We start from the raw sequence: 20,168 nt of genomic DNA on the forward strand, positions 1-20,168 counted from the left end.
GCCCTATAGCCATGCTGTATCACAGTACATTTCAGGGAAGTCAGTATTTATATATCTACTGTAATCAAAGAGGATGAATATTAAGCTCCACACCACTCCTCTGAGATAGGAAGCCTTATTACACCTATTTTACTAATGGAGAAACTGAGGCACGGAGAAGTGAAGCAAGACGACTCACATAATAGAGCAAGTTTGCATCAGAACAAGGAACAGAACTCAGAAATGGCAAAACCCCTAGTCTGATGATTCAGTTATTAAAGGACACTTTCTCCCCTTTAGAAATGAGTCTTTAGTTATCCAATTTTTCTTTTTATATTAAAAAAGAAAAATCAAGATATTGGCAGTGAGAATTTTATTGAATTAATTCTCCTCAGTCCACAAATATGTGCCACTGATTAAATTTTATTTGGTTCACTACTTGAAGGAATTCATTACATTAGTAATCAGTCATTATCCTCGTTTGTCAGGGGGTGGGGGCTGCTGATAACAAAAATACAAAAGATACATAATTCATAGAAACTGTTCTTTTGCCTTAGAAACAGTCAATGTTTCCCAGTCATACAGTGTTGTTCTACAATGTCCATCTGGGGATTTTCAGGATGCTAAATCCTTCATCAAAATTCATCTCTAATGCTGAAATGTGGCTGATCCTCAGGTTTAAAGTTCTGATTGGGGCTGCCATCCTCATTCAGAATTCTTTGAGAAGTGTAGCCCACAATAGGGTATTTGGCTTTGTACACATCATTGAAGATATCATCCAGGGATTTTAGCTCTTCATCCGTGAGTCCTGTCTATATGAAACATGGGCAAGAAAAAATGGCAGGTGTTTACATATGTCTTTATTTATGTTGATCATCCTACCCTCAGAACCAGCCTTCAGATTTAATTTGCAGGGCACACAAACAATAGAGGGCTTAGTAACTGGCAATGGGTTATTTATCATGGAACCTTTAACCCCTAGGTCATTTATTCAAATTCAGCCCAGTAGTGACAAAGCCTGACATCCTCAGGTAAAGTGAGTTGTTGGGTTCAATTCATTTCCAAAAAGCACCATCACAGTTGGCCCATTTGGTATTCTCAGCAGAGACACCAAGGACTGAATTGGTCAAGGAAACTGAACTACACATTTTTAGATGCTATCCCTTGAAGGTATGTTGATGGGGCAGCTGCTGTTCAGGCTGTGTCTGTTCTACTGATGGAGAACTGCTCTCTCTAGAGCTCTCAGTTTAGTAGCTTTCACCAGTCCTAAATGCACTTTTTTTTGTTTTAAATTTAAAGAGTAGCTAAAACCAATGTTAGAGGAAAACGTGTAAATCTATATAATGGAAGGTGTCTCAATCAGATCAAAAGGTATTACGGCATTTCTTAGAAAATAAATATTTTCCTTATTCATAGGATTGGGCTTTGCATAAATATACAGCAGGGGAATATATTTTAGGAAAGCCAAGAAAATGATTGAAATTTTGCAAAGAAGGAATTAAACAAACAATCCCATTTCTTACTGTGTCATGAGTGAGATCTTCTGGGTCAAGTGACATCTTTGCAACTCCTCGTGTTGAGTCCTTCCCAACAAGGGCGTTGTATGGGGCACCTTTCCCATAAAATTCTGTTCAAGGAGAAGAAATCTAGTAATGCTCAGTCTATTGATAGTGAAAACAATGGGCCAGATTAAGCATCTGCTTATACTAGCATGACATGAGCCCATTATGCTCCTAAATCAGTCAAAACCAAGGACTTGAATCTGAGCCCTTTTCCTCCCAAAACTTTAATGAAGTCTCAAGACAAACTAGCTTAACTGGACTAGTTAACGTGGCCTAAAATGGCAACTGGCGGTCTTCACTTAGATTGTAATACAGCTGCTGCCCAAGTTGTGTCTGATCTACTGATGGAGAATTTCTCTTTCTAGGGCTCTCAGTTTGGTAGCTTTCACCAGTCCTAAGTGCACTTTTAAAAAAAATTTAAAGAGTAGCTAAAACCAGTGTTGGAGGGAAATGTGTAAATCTATATAATGGGAAGGTACCTCAATCAGATCAAAAGGTATTACAGCATTTCTTAGAAAGTGATAGGATAAGAAGAGGATCTATTCTGTTCCAGACAGAGGTCAGCATGAAAGGGGGTGTGAAGCTGTGAGTGGGAGAAGGCACCTTCAGAGGAGGATGGTTAGGAATTAAGAGCAAATGAGTATGTTCTTTGTATTTAAATAGAGTTTGAAGTTTTCTAAAGGTTTAGGATGTTTAAGAAGAAAAATGGGATAATGTGAAAGGGGAAAAACCCCATGGGGAGAAGCCAACTCACCTTTTCCAGAAGTGACATCAAATACTACTCCCTTCACGGCCATGTAAATAGGCTGGCCCTCCTGGAAAGAAAGAGAGGCCAGCAGGTGCTCAAAATGAAGCCAGTATGTGTACAGCACATTGAGGAGAAAATGAACCCCTTACTGTGTGTTCTCTAGCAACTTAAATCATGATCAATGCACACAAGATTCACAGCCTGGAGTTTTCATTCATCCCCCAATCCATCACATGCTGTAAAAAAAAAAAAAAAAAAAAAATAAAGATTTCTCTGTGGGTCTCTGGGCAACAAGAAGCTGGTTTTCTATACCTTGCCATTATGACTGTTGTCAGTTGCCAAACAGTCATGCATCCCTGTGTCAGCTGCTGGCACTATACAGTAAAGAGGCCATATTCTGAGTCAATGGCAGGGATGGGGGAGGGAACAGAGGCTGCAAAGCCTCCAGGTCACTTGCAGGTTAGTGTACAAAAAAAAAATCAGTATTCATCATGTGATAATTACATGAATAATTTCCAGTGATGTGTATTTCACTGGTATCTAGCTGCGATGCCAAGTTCTGAGTGTCTGCATTATGAATACCATGTTGTACATGGAGAAGATGTAGTCTCCTGTTCTCACTATTGGAGCTTGTTTTCACTATTAGGACACCAAATACTAGTGGAATCGGTATGTTAAAGCCCTGTTTATTTCTGTGCTGCATCAGTCTGTCTCTTGCTCCCATAGATGACTATTCTTGTAATTCCTAGAATAAACACTCTCAGACTATTTCAAGTGCCAATCTTTATGGATTTAACCCCAGAAAATGATGGAAGTTCAAGGAAGAAACAATTCTGTTTGGAATCTAGTAGTCAGACAATACACTTCCCCTTTCTATGCCTTTTTTGGAGTCAGTTCATAATACTTGTTTGTTCCAAGATGATTAAGTAAATCATTCTGGAGGTGGATGTTTTGTGAAGTGAAAGGGTGTATGGCAGATGGTATTCTGCTTTCATCAAGAGGATAAAGTGCAAACATGCACACACAAATCTGATCTTCTGCTGACATCTGTTTTGCTTAATAAACCACTGATTCCACTTTGTCCTCCCCTCAAAATCTATTCTCTCTGTCCATGAGATGCTGGTTAGTGTTTTCTTAGTTTCTGGAGACAACCCCAAGAAGGCCAACCAGCAATCGCTTCAGAGAAGAGATCTGTATAAATTTAGCAAAGGATTTTATCATTTTGAATTTGTTAGCTAAGATTTGTTTTCACCATAGAAAGCTAAAACTTCTGGAGATTGAATTCCTGTATTAATTCTATGATATTTTTAAAAACTGTCTATATACTTGACTTAATGAGCTAGAAGAATACATTAAAGGAAGATTTTGAATCCATTGGCCTACTCTAATCCTGGCAGGCAAGGATTAGAGTAGGATGGATACTTCATTTAATCCCTACACATCTCTGAAGGCTATGGAATTAGCTCAGGTGAGAACAATAACTTTGTAAATGGAAAGAATTTTCTTTGAGGATTACCTCATTGGAGGGATCACCACAGGTTTTGGAAGAATAAATAGGTAGCTATGATTCTGTAAAATTTTGAGACATCGGTAGTTATAGTGCTAGTGATGAGGGAGAGAGTGAGGGAGAGTTGTGTATTCCAGTAGCCTATTGAGTGGTTTGGTATTTATGGAGAAGCACATTCTACAGATCTCTAAAACTGAGGAACTGTCTGTAAACACTCAGATGGGAGCAGATATCTGGTATCTGTTCGTTTTCTGTCAGGAAGGAAACAGGAAAAATATCCTGTTCTACCATTGTGGTGTTCATCCTGGGGAAAAGGGGAGATCTGACAAACAACTAGAGACTTTGGGCCCATTGCCTGATTATTTTGATGGTTCTCTTGAGCAGCCTGGGAGAAACTGACCTGCTTGGATAGATGTTTAAGAACCTTGTCCCTACAATACCCGAGATATCCTTGAAACTGACTGTACTATTTGTACACTATGATTTGAAAAGGCATTTCTATTATTATATGTGCCTGAGATGGGTAAAGGACTGTTTAGTGAACTTGGCCTGTCTCACTAGACAAAATCTCAAACAGGGCTATCTATAGAAGAGTTTCCACCAGTTGCACATTTTTGATCTATGGTATAAGAACTGATTAGAGAAAGAAATTAGAGTTAGGAAACCTGGATTCTCTTCCAAACTATTCACTGTGTGACTTTCAGCAGCACATCACTTAACCACATTTGTTTAGTGTTTTGAAAACTTTGGTTGACAGATACTTGCAAATTATTATTATAAGGCAATACAATTACCTTAAAGATAATACAGCTTTCTTTCCTCCTTCTCTAAAATTCTTTAGAATAGTGCTAGGAAGAAAAAAATTACTTCAGAAATGTTGGTGTTCTGAAGTTGTTAAAAAAAAAAAAAAGGAAATTCACACACATGCTTAGTTGAGAGTTAAAGTTGTCAATAGATATCTATTTTATCTCATTTTTAGTTTAAAATAAAGTCAGGAATTTAAGATCCCAGTAGAAACCTTATCTCTAGTCCTTAGCGTCTCCATCATCCCCATTCTAACCTTCAGCTATGAGTCACAGATGCCCAGTATCTCAGGTTAAAATTCTGGCCTTCAAACTATTAATATGCCACTAAACAGCTGTGACCAGACTTTCTAAAGTGCCCAGCAGCCAGCAGATCCTATTGAAATCAATGGGAGTTTTGAGGAGCCGAGCTATTTTGAACCAGACTTTCCCCCTGCCTTCATTGTACAGGACAAGACCAAAACATGTAGTTACATCCATGGCTGACAGCTGACCATTTCTGCTATGCTTATTGAATCTTTGCCTTACTGATTCTCACCATCAATTGCCATATGATCTATCAGTTCCTTCCCATTAATATATTGATCACTAACCTTTAATGTGCCTTGCTGACTTTTCACTTACTGACCATATTAACTAATCTCACCAACCTCTGCCTCCTTTGCCATGCCTTCTTTTGTGCCCTCATTCCACTCTGCTACTCTTCTCTCTCTTCCTCCCACTACAGTCTGATCCCGTCTACCATCCTCATGCACACAACACAACAATCTTCTTCCAGCCCCAGTTCTGCCCCCTGTCCACTATTAACCTCCTCTCCAACTCTCTTGACAATAAGTAGAGAGAGAAAAAAATTAATTTTGCACTAAACAATATTAATTTGTTAACCTCCTCCCGTGCCATTACTTATGCTATTTCTAAATGTAGATTGTAAGATGGTTAGGCAATATCCTGTAATTCTGCATCTGTATGTAAAGATCCGTGTACTCCTAAGGCCATGTATAAGTCTGATCACCTTGGACTTTATAGCTGTCACTATACAGCACACCCCAATTACTCAGAACTTCATTGCAAGAGTACAAATACAAGTTGGATCCTCCTGCTCCAAAATCATAGGCCCTTATTATATGGGCTAAAAGGGCATCACAATAAGTTGTTAAAAATATAGGACCTATGACAGATACTTGAACAGTTCTACTGTTACCTAGTAGAGAGCAATGGTACGTACATATACACACTAGCCAGCTCATTACAAAAACATGTCATATTAGCCTCTACATATGATCCATAAGAGCCTGCTGTGCCCATCATCCCACAATGTCCTTGTCTTCACTGCAAAATTTTAACTCAAGTATTGCCCCATCCACACATACAGACCCTTAGTATGAGGGCTGTAGTGCTTTTAACTCTTATGGGCCAGCCTGCCCAGTGACACAGACCAAATCTCAGGTTAGCACAACTCATCAGCTGCTAACACAACCGTTCTGTAATGTGGATGCAGGCTAGCACCTTTTTCATCTGCTTTAGTCACTTTTCTGATCATACCAGGTGTGGTCCCCTCATCCTCACTATAAATTTCACATCCTTGTAAGACAGGTCTCAGATCTTGTATAAGTATAAACTGGAAATGTGCGTGTTGAGTGAGGGGAACAGAATGCAGGTTATATCTCCATATAACAAAAGATCATACCACTGAGATTCATATATACAATGGGGAAGACTTGTGTTTCTTTCATGTGGCAACAAGTGGTGTTCTTAACTGAAAATGTCCAGACTGTCCGATGTTTGTCATTGTAACTACACTGTTCTAATATCTTGGCTCGCACAAGTTGGTTTCTTTTATCACTGTCTCCTCGTTTGTTTCCCAGCAATGTTTTTAGTCTGAGAGTGGTGACTATGCTCCCCAGTTGGAGAGAGCTGATTAGGTAGCTCCACTGTGTGATGACACTTGGTCTCCTTTGACATGAAAAGTTTTAAAGTCTCTAGGAGAGATGGTAAAGTTTGCATCAAACTGCTCCAGACACAGCAGGGCTGTGGCTAGTTTCTGGTGGGGGTGTCACGCATCCGGTAGTAACAACTCCGCCCCATCTCCGCAGGGGCAGTGCCCTCCGCCCATGCAGCAGCGCCTTCCCCCACCTAGTCATGCCCCCGGGGCCAGCGCCCATGGCCCCCAGGTCCCCAGCGAGCGGCGCCCCCTCCCCACCCGCCTCGGCGACGCCGCTCTCCCCGACGGGCCCGGCGGTGCCCCGGTACCTCCTGCCCGCTGTATCTGGCCAGCTCGGACTCGGTGAAGAGCCGCACCGGGCTGGGGGCCGGGGCCGGCTTGAAGCGCAGCTGCTGCTCCGCCAGAGCGGCCCAGACGGCCAGGCAGCCCAGGGCCAGGGGAAGCAGCCGCTCAGGCCCACCGGCCATGGTGCAGCGGAGGCGGCCAGGCAGCTCCGGGGCGGGGCCAGGGGCCTGCGAGGCGGGATCCGGGGAGGCTGTGGGCTAACACCCTTTGTCCGTCCCACCCCTTCAGCTGCCCCTGCCCCGCCCCGGCCCCAGCTCTTCCCAATCACCTCTACTCCCATCAGCCCTGTAGCTCCCCAGCCCCAAACCACCCCTCACATCTCCTGCACTGCAGCCCCCCAGCTCCCTCCAAATCACCCGCCCCACACCTCCCTTCCCCAAACCACGCCTCACATCCCCTGCATTGCAACCCCCCAGCTCCCTCCAAACCAACCACTCCTTACACCAGCCCCAGCTCCCCCAAATCACCCGCCCCACACCTCCCCTGCCTCACACCAGCCCTGCAGCTCCCCTCCTCCAAACCACCCCCCCAAATCCCCTGCATCGCAACCCCCTAACTCCCTCCAAACCAACCACCCCACCCCCTCAACTCCTCCTGCCCCACGCCACCCCTTACACCTGCCCCAGCTCCCCCAAATCACCCAGCCCCCTCACCATCCCCAGATCCCCGCAAATCACCCCGCTCCTCACCTCCCTAGCCCTACACCAGCCCGGCAGCTCCTTCCAGCTACCCCATCCCCTCACTTCCCATGCCCCACACGACCCCTTACACCTGCCCCAGGTCCGCCAAATCACCCAGCCCTGTCACCATCCCCAGATCCTCCCCCAAATCACCCTGCCCCTCACCTCCCATGCCCCACACCAGCCCTGAAGCTCCGCCACCCCAAACCACCCCATCCCCTCACCTCTCCAGCCCCACACCAGCCCTGCAGCTCCTCCGCTGCAAACCACCTCATCCTGTCACCTCCGCTGCCCCACAACACCTCCAGCTCCCTCCAAACCAACCACCCCACCCCTTCAACTCCCCCTTACACCCACCCCACAGCTCCCCCATCCCCAAATCACCCCATTCCCTCACCTCCGCTGCCCTGCAGCTCTCCCCACCCCAAACCACCCCCATTCCCTCACCTCCCCTGCCGCACACCAGCCCTGCAGCTACCCCAACCATCTCACCCCCTCATATTCCTCTGCTCACACCATCCTCATACCACCACCCCCAACAGCATCTTATCCCCTCAGGTCCCCTGCCCTACACAACCCTATGTCCCCCTACACCCACCCTGCATCTCCCCAACTTCAAATCCCTTACTTACACCTACCCCACAGTAGCCCTGCATCTCCCTTCAAACCACTCTCCTAACTCCAATTCTTCGCCTTCACTCCAATTCCTACCTCTCATCAGCCCTGCATCTTCCCCCAGACCACGCTCCTAACTCCTATTCACTCCCTACCCCTACCTCTGCCCTTCCTTGCATCTTCTCCTAATTCCAACCCTTCATATCCGCCCCCAACTGCTGTCCCTCATTGCCACCAACCACCATCCCCTCTCCAGTCCTGCATCTCTGCAACTCCAGCCCATCACCTTCTCAATTCCAACCATCCAGTCCTATACCTTTCCCACTACCCCCATCCCCCATACTGACACCTTCATCCCTGATTTAGACCTCAATCCATTGCCTGGACCCTAACCCAACCCTATATTCCTCCTAACTCACAATGTAATCTCAGATCCACTGTTTTCCTTAACCTAATTTCAGCCTCTGGCTTTTCTTTAACCTCCCCCTAACACAGCTAACCCTTCCTCTCATCTCAGGGCCTAATCTTAGCTGTTTGTCATTTCTTTTACACCACACCCTAGTTCCAACTCCCCCTTTTCCCCTATGAGGTATATGAATTAGATAAGGATGTGGACAAATTGGAAAGAGCTCAGAGAAGAGCAACAAAAATGATTAAAGGTTTAGGAAACCTGACCTATGAGGAAACGTTGGGAAAAAAACTGGGCATGTTTAGTCTTGGGGAAAGAAGACTGAGGGGCAACCTGGTAAGTCTCTGTTATGTTTTTATAAAGGGCTTTTATAAAGAGAAGGGTGATCAGTTGTCCTCCAGGTCCACTGAAGATAGTACAAGAAGTAATGAGCTTAATCTTCAGCAAGGGAGATTTAGGTTAGGTATGAGGAAAAACTTTCTGACTTTAAGGGTAGTTAAGCTCTGGAATTGGCTTCCAAGGGAGGTCATAGAATCATACAATCATAGAATATCAGGGTTGGAAGGGACCTCAAGAGGTCATCTAGTCCAACCCCCTGCTCAAAGCAGTCATTGGAGTTCCCATCATTGGAAGTGTTTAAAAACAAGTTGGACAAACACCTGTCAAGGATGATTTAGGTTTATTTGGTTCTGCCACAGTGCAGGGGGCTGGAGTCCCCAGACCTACATTTCTATGATTCTGTGAGTAATGCAGGTATTTATATATAGCATTCTGACAGTGCGTTTGATATTCCTGTTTAAACGAGTTGATGTATTATTTTTGCAAAAATACAGGGGAAGAGTTTAAGCAAATACATATATGCATAAAAATTAAACAAGGATCTGTAAAGTGCCTGTTATTACTCTGAGGAAGAATAATTAGTGGTTCACATCTGTAATTGACAGAGTGGTATTCCTTGAGGTATAAGCAGCCAGAATTGTAACAGACAATAGCTTATAAAAGATTCTTTCATTCCATTCTCTGAAGTTTCTCTGCTTGCTGTCTCAGATGATTATGCAGAAAACTGGGGAAAATAAGGATGGTTCAATCTTTGTGACTTAAAAATGCTAAGATTTTCAAGTTAAGGAACAAGTGGAAAAATATGAATGGAGATGGATTCCAATTCTCACATGTTGTGATTTCTCCCTGCTAGAAAGTATATTGTAGGGAAACATCCTGCACTGAAAAGGGGATTGACAAAATAAATGATCTAATGTCTGTGATTCTGTGTAGAATGAAAATCAGGTTAAACTATTCTTTTCAATTCAGGTTCTGGTACCTCCCTCATCAACATAGAATCTGAGTACCTTCTAGTAGTAGCAGTGTGACTAACATCAGTCGTGTGGACTGGTTTTGTGGAACACAATCTGATCTATCATAAGGTATTCTTGTAATTACTGATCCTACTACAGTCATACTGTGAAATGCAGAGTTTTCTATAAATATACATGTAAAAAACTAAAAGGCATTTTCATTACCATTTTATGTGTACTTGAAAGTTTTTTAGATATGGTCTAAAGCTTGCTAAAACCAAGTGTTTCATATTTGATTTTAGTACAGTTTTCCCTTATCCTGTGAAAACTGTATGTTTCTTGTTTAAACCATGTTCATTATTAAAATTTTTGAATAGTCTTGGGCTGAGAACTTTGGAACCATGTTAGAAAACCCCCAATAATTGATAATTCCCTGTTGACAGGAAATTTGATCATATTTGATACTGGGAAAATGAATGGAGAGAGAATTATTTTTCCTCTTGAGAATTTTTCAAGAATCTTGTAATATATTGGCATTTATTAGTAGAGCACTGAAAACAGAACATAAATTTTCTATTAAGTTAGCTCTCTGGAAAGGTTAATATAAAACTGATCCTGAATATCAACATCTGAGAAAAGTGGGCCTGACCCTGAGGTTATATCTTCACTGCAGAGTTTACCTAGGTCCAGACACTCAAGTAAGGGTATCTGAGCTAGCCAAGACTACCTGCAAGCATCCATACCTTGAAGCCACACTTAAGTCGTGACGCATACCTATCAAGCCACATTTACATTGGTCCCGCAATAGCCTGAATTATACACTAGGATTTCCGGGACCATAGCCGATGGTTCTTAGTGCTCCACTAAGCTGAGCCTCTCTATGAATTGCTTCACAGGGTATTGTGGGGAAACTTGTCTTTCTTTTCTGGGTCTCTGTTGAGAAAGGAATCTCTCAGCAAACTGTACAGTCTCAGAGGCTTTTAAAATGGTTTGGTTCTGTCCAGATAGAAGGCTAACATAAGAACAGGCATACTGGGTCAGACCAATGGTCCATCTAGCCCAGTATCCTGTCTTCTGACAGTGACTGGTGCTAGATGCTTCAGAGGGAATGAACAGAACAGGTTAATTATCAAGTGATGCATATGCAGGCATCCAGTACCAGCTTCTGGCTGTCAGAGGTTTAGGGACACCAAAGCATGAGAGTGCATCCCTCAGCATCTTGGCTAATAGCCATTGATGGCCCTATCCTCCATGAACTTACCTAATTCTTTTTTGAACCCATTTATACTTTTGGCCATCACTGTGTATACATAGTTGGAGTTATGTTTTCCAATATGCATTACTTTGCACTTATGAACACTGAATTTGTTGTTTTGCCATTTTATTGTCCAGTCAACCGGTTTTGTGAGATCCACTTCACGGTCAGCTTTGGACTTAAGTATCTTGAGTAATTTTTGTATTGTCTGCAAATTTAGCCACCTTATTGTTCACCCCCTTTTCCAGATCACTTATGAACATGTTGAACAGCACTGATCCCAGTACAGATTCTTAGGGGACCCCACTATTTACCTTTCTCCACTGAAAATTGGCCATTTATTTCTATCCTTTGTTTCCTATCTTTTAACCAGTTACTAATCCATGAGAGGACTTTCTCTCTTATCCCATGACTTCTTATTTTGATTAAGATCCTTTGATGAGGGACCTTGTCAATGATTTTCTGAAAGTCCAGCTACTTATCTGGATCACACTTGTTCACATGTCTGTTAACACCCCCAAAGAATTCTAATAGATTGATGAGGCATGATTTCACTTTACAAAAGCTTGTTGACTCTTTTCCCAACATAACGAGTTCTTCTATGTGTCTGTTAATTCTATTCTTGACTACAGTTTCAACCAATTTGTCCATACTGAAGTTAGGCTTACTGGCCTGTAATTTCCAGGATTGCCTCTGTAGCCTTCTTAAAAAATAGGCATTTCATTAGCTACTCTCCAGTCACTGGGTATGCAGGCTGATTTAAGTGATAGATTACATACTACAGTTAGTAGTTCTGCATTTTCATATTTGAGTTCCTTCAGAAACCTTGGGTGAATACATCTGGTCCTGGTGACTTATTACTGTTTAATTTATCCATTTAGACTCAGAGACTTTAAGGTCAGAAGGGGCCATCATGATCATCTAGTCTGATCTCTTGCACATTGCAGGACACAGAACCTCATCCACCCCGTCCTGTAATAGACCCCTAGCCCCTGGCTGAGTTACTGAAGTCCTCAAATCTTGATTTAAAGACTTCAAGTTACAGAAAATCCACCATTGACACTAATTTAAACCTGCAAGAAACCCATGCCCCATGCTGCAGAGAAAAGCAAAAAAACCCCAGGGCTCTACCCATCTGACCTGGGGGGAAATTCCTTTCTGACCCCAAATCTGGTGATCAGTTAGACCCTGAGCATGTGGGCAAAACCACCGAGCCAGACACCTGGGAAAGAATTCTCGGTAGTAATTCAGAACCCTCCCCATCTAGTGTCCCATCACCAGCCATTGGAGATATTTGCTGCTAGCAGTCACAGCTTGGCTACATGCTACTGCAGGCAGTCTCATCATACCATCCACTCTATAAACTTATCAAGCTCAGTCTTGAAGCCAGTTAAGTTTTTTGCCCCCACTGCACCCTTTGGAAGGCTGTTCCAGAACTTCACTCCTCTGATGGTTAGAAACCTTGGTTTAAGTTCAAGCCTAAGCTTGTTGATGGCCAGTTTTATCTATTTGTTCTTGTGTCCACATTGGCGCTTAACTTAAATAACGCCTCTCCTTCCCTGGTATTTATCCCTCTGATGTATCTATAGAGAGCAATCACGTCTCCCCTCAGCCTTCTTTTAGTTAGGCTAAACTAGTCAAGCTCTTTGAATGTCCTCTCATAAGGTAGGTATTCCATTCTTCGGATCATCCTATGCCGGTTACTGCATCCTTCTCTGCACCTGTTCCAGTTAGAATTAATCTTTCTTAAACAAGGGCGACCAGAACTGCACATAGTATTCCAGATGAGATCTCAGCAGTGCTTTATATAATGGTATTAACACTTCCCTGTCTCTACTGGAAATATCTCACCTGATGCATCCTAGACTGCATTAGCTTTTTTCACAGCCACATCACATTGGTGGCTCCTAGTCATTCTCACAAAAACACTCAGGTCTTTCTCTTCCTCTGTCACTTCCAACTGATAAGTCCTCAGTCTATAGCAAAAATTATTGTTATTAGTCCTTATGTCAGTGGTGGACAACCTGCAGCCCGTCAGGGTAATCTGCTGGTGGGCTGCCAGACAGTTTGTTTACATTTGCATGGTTGCCTGCAGCTCCCAGTGGCCGTAATTCGCTGTTCCCGGCCAATGGGAGCTGCGGGAAGTGGCGTGGGCCGCAGGGAGGAACGTGCTGGCTGGTGCTTCCCGCAGCTCCCATTGACAGGGAATGGCAAACTGTGGCCACTGGGAGCTGCAGGCGGCCATGCAAATGTAAACAAACTGTATGGCGGCCTGCCAGCGTATTACCCTCATGGGCCGTGTGTGGCCTGCAAGTTGCCCAGCACTGCCTTATGTGCATGACTTTGCATTATTACATTTTATCCCATTTCTATTACTCCAGTTTACAAGGTCTTCCAGGTAATCTTGTATGATATTCTAATCCTCCTTTTTATTGGCAATACTTCCCAACTTTGTGTCATCCGCAAATTTTCTTAACACACACTCACTTTTTATGCCAAGGTCAGTACTAAAAATGTTAAATAAGATTGGTCCCAAGAATGATCCCTGCGGAACTCCATTAGTAACCTCCCTCCAGCCCGACAGTTCACCTTTCAATATGACCTGTTGTAGTCTTCCCTTTAACCAGTTCCGTATCCACCTTTCAATTTTCATATTAATCCCTATCTTCAATTTAACTAATAATTTCCCATGTGGAACTGTATCAGATGTCTTACTGAAATCTAGGTAGATTAAATCTACTGCATTTTCTTTGTTTAAAAAAATCATTTATCTTTTCAAAGAAGGTTTCAGAGTAACAGCCGTGTTAGTGTGTATCCGCAAAGTGAGCTGTAGCTCACGAACACTTATGCTCAAATAAATTTGTTAGTCTCTCTAAGGTGCCACAAGTACTCCTTTTCTTCTCAAAGAAGGAGATCAGGTTGGTCTGGCATGATCTAGTTTTTGTAAACCCATGTTGCATTTTATCCCAATTACTGTTCACCTCTACGTCCTTAACTATTTTCTCTTTCAAAATTTGTTCCAAGACTTTGCATACAATTGAGGTCAAACTAAAAAGCCTGTGGTTTCCCAGATCACATTTTTCCCCTTTTTTAAAAATAGGAATTATATCAGCAATTCTCCAGTCATTGGATATGACCCCCAAATCTACAGATTAATTAAAAATCCTTACTATTGGGCTTGCAGTTTCACATGCCAGTTCCTTTAATATTCTTGGATGGAGATTATTCAGGCCCCCCAGTTTAGTCCCATAAAGATGTTTGAGTTTGACTTAGACTTACAACTTGGATGTGGTAATTTCTATCTCCATATCCTCATTCCCATTAGCCATCCTGCCTCTACCTCTAAGCTCTTCATTAGTCTTATTAAAAACTGAGGCAAAGTATTTGTTTAGGTGTTGGGCCATGCCTAGATTTTCTTTAATCTCCACCCCATCCTTAGTGGTTAGGGGTCCCACTTCTTCTTCCCTAGTTTTCTTTTTATTTATGTGGCGGTAGAACCTTTTATTATTGGTTTTAATTCCCTTTGCAGTATCTAACTCTGCTTGGCTTTTGGCAGTTCTCACTTTATCCCTATACTTTCTGACCTCCATGAGGAAGCTTTCCTTGCTGATCCATTCCATCTTCCATTCCTTGTAGGCTTTCTGCTTTCTTTTAATCACCTTTTTGAGATGCTTGCTCATCTAAGTTGGTCTGCAACCCTTCCTTGTGAATTTTTGCCCTTGCTTGGATACAGGGGAAACCACCTCTATTGAAACCTCAATCTGAGACAGTTCCTCAGATTGGTCACCTAAAAAAATGATTTGGATGTGGGATCTCTCCGATATCCTCTGCAGTGAAGACCGCTGCAGAGAATTCATGGAACTTCTCTGGAATGGCCTTGTCTTCCTTGAGTGCTTCTTTAGCATCTTGATTATCAAGTGGCCCCACTGGTTGTCTGGCAGGCTTTATAGTGTCTGCTTGAAGGTAAACCCTAGCTGTTACGGTGTTCAGAGAAGCCCCTATAAAGAATATCTATTGTACTGTGCTCAAAGTGGACTTAGTGTTGACTTGGAGACCTAGCCTGTGGAACAGGGATATGGTTGTCTGTACTGCAGAGAATGTAATTGTATGACTGGCCCTTGAGCAGCTAGTCATCAAAGTAGGGGAAGACTATTATTCCCAGCCACCGGAGGTAAGCAGCTATCACTGCTCTGATCTTTGGGAATACCCTTGGGACAGAGGAGAGGTCAAAGGGAAACACTCAGTACTGGAAGTGACTCTGACTGCTTGTAAAACAAAGAACCTTTTGTGAGAGGGGTGAATTGTGACATGAAAATATGTGTCCTGAAGGTTGAGGGCCATGAACCAGTTCCTGGAATCTAACTATGGAATAATATCTGTGGAGTTACCATCCTGAATTTCTGTGATTCCACAAAGGTGTTTATCAGTCCGAGATCTAATATTGATTTCTCCATCCTCTGTTCTTTTAGGGTACCAGAAAATACTTGGAGTAGAATCTCTTCCCTCTCCGCTGGAATGCAACTGTTTCTGTGGCTCCTATGCATAGAAGAGAGATGACTTCTTGTCTCAGTAACTGTTCATGAGATAAACAGGGTCGGTAAAGAGGGCAGGGTGAGCGATGGAGGTGAAATGGATTGAGTAACCTGATGTTAAGGCCTCCAACACCCATCTGTTAGACGTAATCTGTTCCCAAGCAGGTTGAAAATGGGAGAATCCTCTCCAAAGGGAGGGAGGTGAGTGCAGCTGAACATTCATGAGGTGTGGATGTTCCAAGCTCTCAACCAAACCATCAGAATTGACGGTTGGATGAAGAGGACAGCTGTGTGGTGGTAGTAGTAACAGTAGGTAGTCTCTTCTTTTGACACCTAGGCCTGCCTTTCGATGGTTCAGTAGGCCTAGGGTAGGTAAAGAACTGAACTGGACGAGATCTCTGTGCCATTTGTGATCTGCTAAATTTTCTTTTGTTTGCAGGCATGTATATGTTAAGGGCTCTAAGTGTGGCTCTGGAATCTTTCAAAGTCTGGAGAATTGACTCATAGGAGAATTTAAGTCCATCAAAAGGGAAGTTTTCTACAGTATGTTGGACCTCCCTAAGAAAACCAGATAGCTCTAGCCAAAGTTCTCTGCTCATAACAACATCAGTGGAGGTACAGTGGCCTACTGTCACCTGAATCTAGGGAGGCTATCAAAGAGGCTCTTGCTAAGAACTGACCTTTGACTATGATGGTCTTGAACTGCTCACAGTGTTCTACAGGTAAGTGTTCACTAAAACTGTTGAATTTGTCATATTTGGAATAGTTGTACTTCACCATTAGACCTTGTTAATTTGCAATCCAAAATTTTGGAGTGGCTGAAAAGTAGCTCTTACAACCAAATAGGTCAAGGCACTTCTGGTCTTTATCACAGGGTGTAGACTTGGAAAGATGTTGGCTGCCATGCTTGTTGACAGCCTCCACCACTAAAGAATTTGGTGGAGAGTGGGAGAACAAAAATTCCACATATTTTAGTTGGGATATAGTACCAAGAGCCTGCTTGCAAGTGGGTGGTGTGCTGGCTTATGGTTTTGGCAGGATCCAGTAGAGCTTTATTCACTTGTAAAGTCACTCAACCAGAGGATGTTCTATGCAAAATGCCAAAAGTTTGTTGCAACTCTTGGGCCTTCTTTAAGGGAATCTCTAGCAAGTCAGTATGCTTCATCAGTTCCTGACACTATTTAAAATCACTAGCCAAAGAAGGTGGAGGAGGCATTACAGCCTCATATGGTGATGATGATATTTGTTTGAGGTGTCCCCTCCTTGTCCACTCTGACCTCTTGCTCCTCAAAAGTTTCCTCTCGAGGTTGAGGTTGTTGAGGAGAAAGTGATGGAACAGACAGGTGTCGTCTTCTGTATTCCCCACGAGTGACACTAGGAGCCGTTGAGAACTGATGGTAATAGAGAGTCCATGGGTCTTAAGAAGGGCATTGAGGGGGCCCATAAGGTAGAGGACGGAGCATCCACTGCTGGTCATACCAGTGAGGCAGGGCTTATGATAGTTTCTCCCTTGGAATTTCCCTTTGAGGGTAGGTATCAGGGAAGAAGTCTCTCCTATGGAAGGTAGGAGATCCCTGGACAGAGATCTGGGAATCAGAGGACTCCTCCTCAGAATAGTTCAAAGGTGGGGTGAACACTGAAGATAAAGATAGTTGTCCACCTGGTGTGATATGTACCGGAGAGCTGGTCACTGGGGCTGGGTCCAAGAGATACAGGGAAGTAAAGGATGCTTTGTACACCCACACATCCTTGCTTTCTGTGAGGAAATGCATGGATAAATTCAGATGTACACTACAACATCACATTGATCTATTTGCTATTATTATGAGAATTTGGTTTAAACCTCCTGCCTCCTCTTTGTTTCCCAAGTACTAACACCCCAATGAATTGTACAACCAAGTACTTTATTAAAAACGAATACAGGTGTTCCAGCTGCCAATACTAGAGAGTACAATTGTTAATAAAAGTGAAAGTGCAACGAAAACCAACAGTGATGCCAATCTGTGTAATGTCACTGGAAATGGAAATGCCACCACCAGTGTAGCTGTTCTCTACCTGTGGCTGAAAGGGGACAGAGTGAACAGGGTACATCTAATCATACACACTTCAATTCCAGGAGTTCATCAACTGAATCTTTGCCTACCCTGCCCCCTACAATTGTCCAGTGGCTACATTGGTTGCAGGATGTGCAGCATGGAGGAGGGTCCTCTGGGGATGGTGTTGATGCAGGTATTAGGGTCTGCTGCTTGCTGACCATCACACTGAGCAGTCACTCAAACATTTGCTCCTCCCAGTCTTGCTCAAGTTCCCTGTGTTGCTGTCAGCTCCTGCTCCATTCTCACCCTGTCATGCTCAAAGTACTCTGCCACCAGTCGCTCCTCCCTCTCCCTGTCTGAAACCTCCTTTTTCCTCTTCTGCTTCATCATTTGCTGCTGGAATTTCAGCTGTTGGTTCAACCTGTGGTCAGAATCCCTCTGCATGTCCTGCAGCAGGTAGTCTCTAACCCTTGGTCTTTTCTCCTTTTGGTTCAGGGTCCTTGCCCAAAGGGGCTAGGTGGCTGCCTTGGTCCAGCAAAGACAGAAGGCCCTGCCAAGGCAATGAAAGAGGATATTACTTTTTTGTCCAGGAAAAGAAAAAAATAAGTTCCTTCCCTTTTCATGTTCCGCATCAAAGTAAGGCCACAAGTTAATACTTTTATCTACCTGGTAGCATGCCTTGATTCCATCTGCCCTGTCAGGGTTCCTTCCCCACTCTGAACTCTAGGGTACAGATGTGGGGAATCGCATGAAAGACCCCCTAAGCTTATTCTTACCAGTTTAGTTAAAAACTTCCCCAAGGTACAAACTTTGCTTTGTCCTTGAACAGTATGCTGCCACCACCAAGCGTTTTAAACAAAGAACAGGGAAAGAGACCACTTGGAGACGTCTTCCCCAAAAATATCCCCCCAAGCCCTACACACCCCCTTTCCTGGGGAGGCTTGAGAATAATATCCTAACCAATTTGTTACAAAATCATCAAAGGCCCAAACCCCTGGATCTTGGAACAACGGAAAAATCAGTCAGGTTCTTAAAAGAAGGATTTTATTTTTTTTAAAAAAAAAAAGAAAGGTAAAAATCATCTCTGTAAAATCAGGATGGAAAATACTTTACAGGGTATTCAGATTCAAAACACAGAGGATCCCCCTCTGGGCAAAACCTTAAAGTTACAGAAAACAGCAATAAACCTCCCTCTTAACACAAGGAAAATTCACATAAAACAAAAGATAAACTAATCTGCCTTGCCTGGCTTACCTATACTGGTTGCAATATTGGAGACTTGGATTAGGATGGGTTTGGAGAAGATGGATTTCTGTCTGGCCTCACTCAGTCCCAAGAGAGAACAACCATGTAAACAAAGAGCACAAACAAAAACCTTCCCCCCCAAGATTTGAAAGTATCTTGTCCCCTTATTGGTCCTTTGGGTCAGTTGCCAGCCAGGTTTTCTGAGCTTCTTAACCCTTTACAGGTAACAGGATGTTGCCTCTGGCAGGAGGGATTTTATAGCACTGAATACAGAAAGGTGGTTACCCTTCCCTTTATTTTTATGACATGCCCATATTTGCCTGTTGAGAAGCAGCTGCATTTCAGGTCACCAGCCCATGAAGTAAATCTTTTATATTTATTTTATTGTAAAAAATCAATACATATTTTTGGCCTAGACAGGAGGGGCTTGGGGCCCACAGGCCAAGGACCTTTTACCAGTAGTGGTCTTAACACTATTTCAGCCAGTGGTATGTAGGAGACAGACCTCAATATTGAGTCGAAAATATTTATCAGTAAAACTATTATAATTTATTCTTATAATATTAGGTCATCTCAAACTTGCTTGCACCTTTATGAATTTAAAATATACTCAATATTTATACAGGATGCTTAGAAAAATAACAGCACAGTCTTATGTTATCAGTTGCTTATTTAATTGTATGAAATGTTCAAGTTAAAGAAATCTACGTTCTGTCAACTAGTGACAAATTGTCGAAGTGTCAAAGGAGGATAACCACCCCACAGCCATAAAATCTGTGTTTACTCTGAAATGCAGCTTTTATAAGTTGTATCGTGCCTTAACTTTCTGTGTTATTTTCTTTTGTTATGTTTTGAAAGATGTATGTAAACCTTGGTTGTTAGGATTTTATGTTTTCTATAGAATGCTTTACTGAAGTTTTTAACTGCAAGTTGTAAATGTACTACAAATGGCAGATTTTAAATCTAAGGGTCATTTTGGACAAAGGACCAAAGCACATCTGGTATGAGATGCAAGTCTACTATAGAGATGAGTTTTATCTCAAGCAAAGGACTTTGTAGGCATGTTTACTATTGTGTCATCAAGAGCCATAAAAGTAGGCCTTTTACAACCCCCACTCTCTTTGCAAGAAAAAAATGTTGGTTTCAAACACACAGCAAATATGCTAGAAAAAAATCCTATTAAAATTAACCCCTTTTATAAACTCTTTAAAGACTTAA

General features: G+C 42.8%; 2 protein-coding genes across 2 annotated transcripts in view; one reads left to right on the top strand and one right to left on the bottom strand.

Annotated features, from left to right (window-relative positions):
• Positions 1 to 382: 382 nt before the first annotated feature.
• Positions 383 to 7,060, bottom strand: NENF (neudesin neurotrophic factor). The gene is made up of 4 exons (XM_084622467.1): positions 6,850 to 7,060; positions 2,296 to 2,356; positions 1,503 to 1,606; positions 383 to 791 (listed from the first exon to the last, which is right to left on the bottom strand). The coding sequence occupies exons 1-4, from the start codon at positions 7,006 to 7,008 to the stop codon at positions 615 to 617; spliced, it is 501 nt and encodes a 166-aa protein (XP_084478593.1). The 5' UTR covers positions 7,009 to 7,060; the 3' UTR covers positions 383 to 614.
• A 9,316-nt stretch (positions 7,061 to 16,376) lies between these two features.
• The window catches only part of PACC1 (proton activated chloride channel 1), a 50,975-nt gene continuing 47,183 nt past the window's right edge, over positions 16,377 to 20,168 (top strand). Inside the window, exon 1 of the mRNA XM_084623048.1 lies at positions 16,377 to 16,391. The gene's annotated coding sequence lies outside the window, so the exon portion shown is untranslated. The remainder of the gene's footprint in view (positions 16,392 to 20,168) is intronic.

The sequence above is a fragment of the Lepidochelys olivacea genome, assembly GCF_965140295.1.
Source record: "Lepidochelys olivacea isolate rLepOli2 genome assembly, chromosome: 3".
NCBI lineage: Eukaryota > Metazoa > Chordata > Testudines > Cheloniidae > Lepidochelys > Lepidochelys olivacea.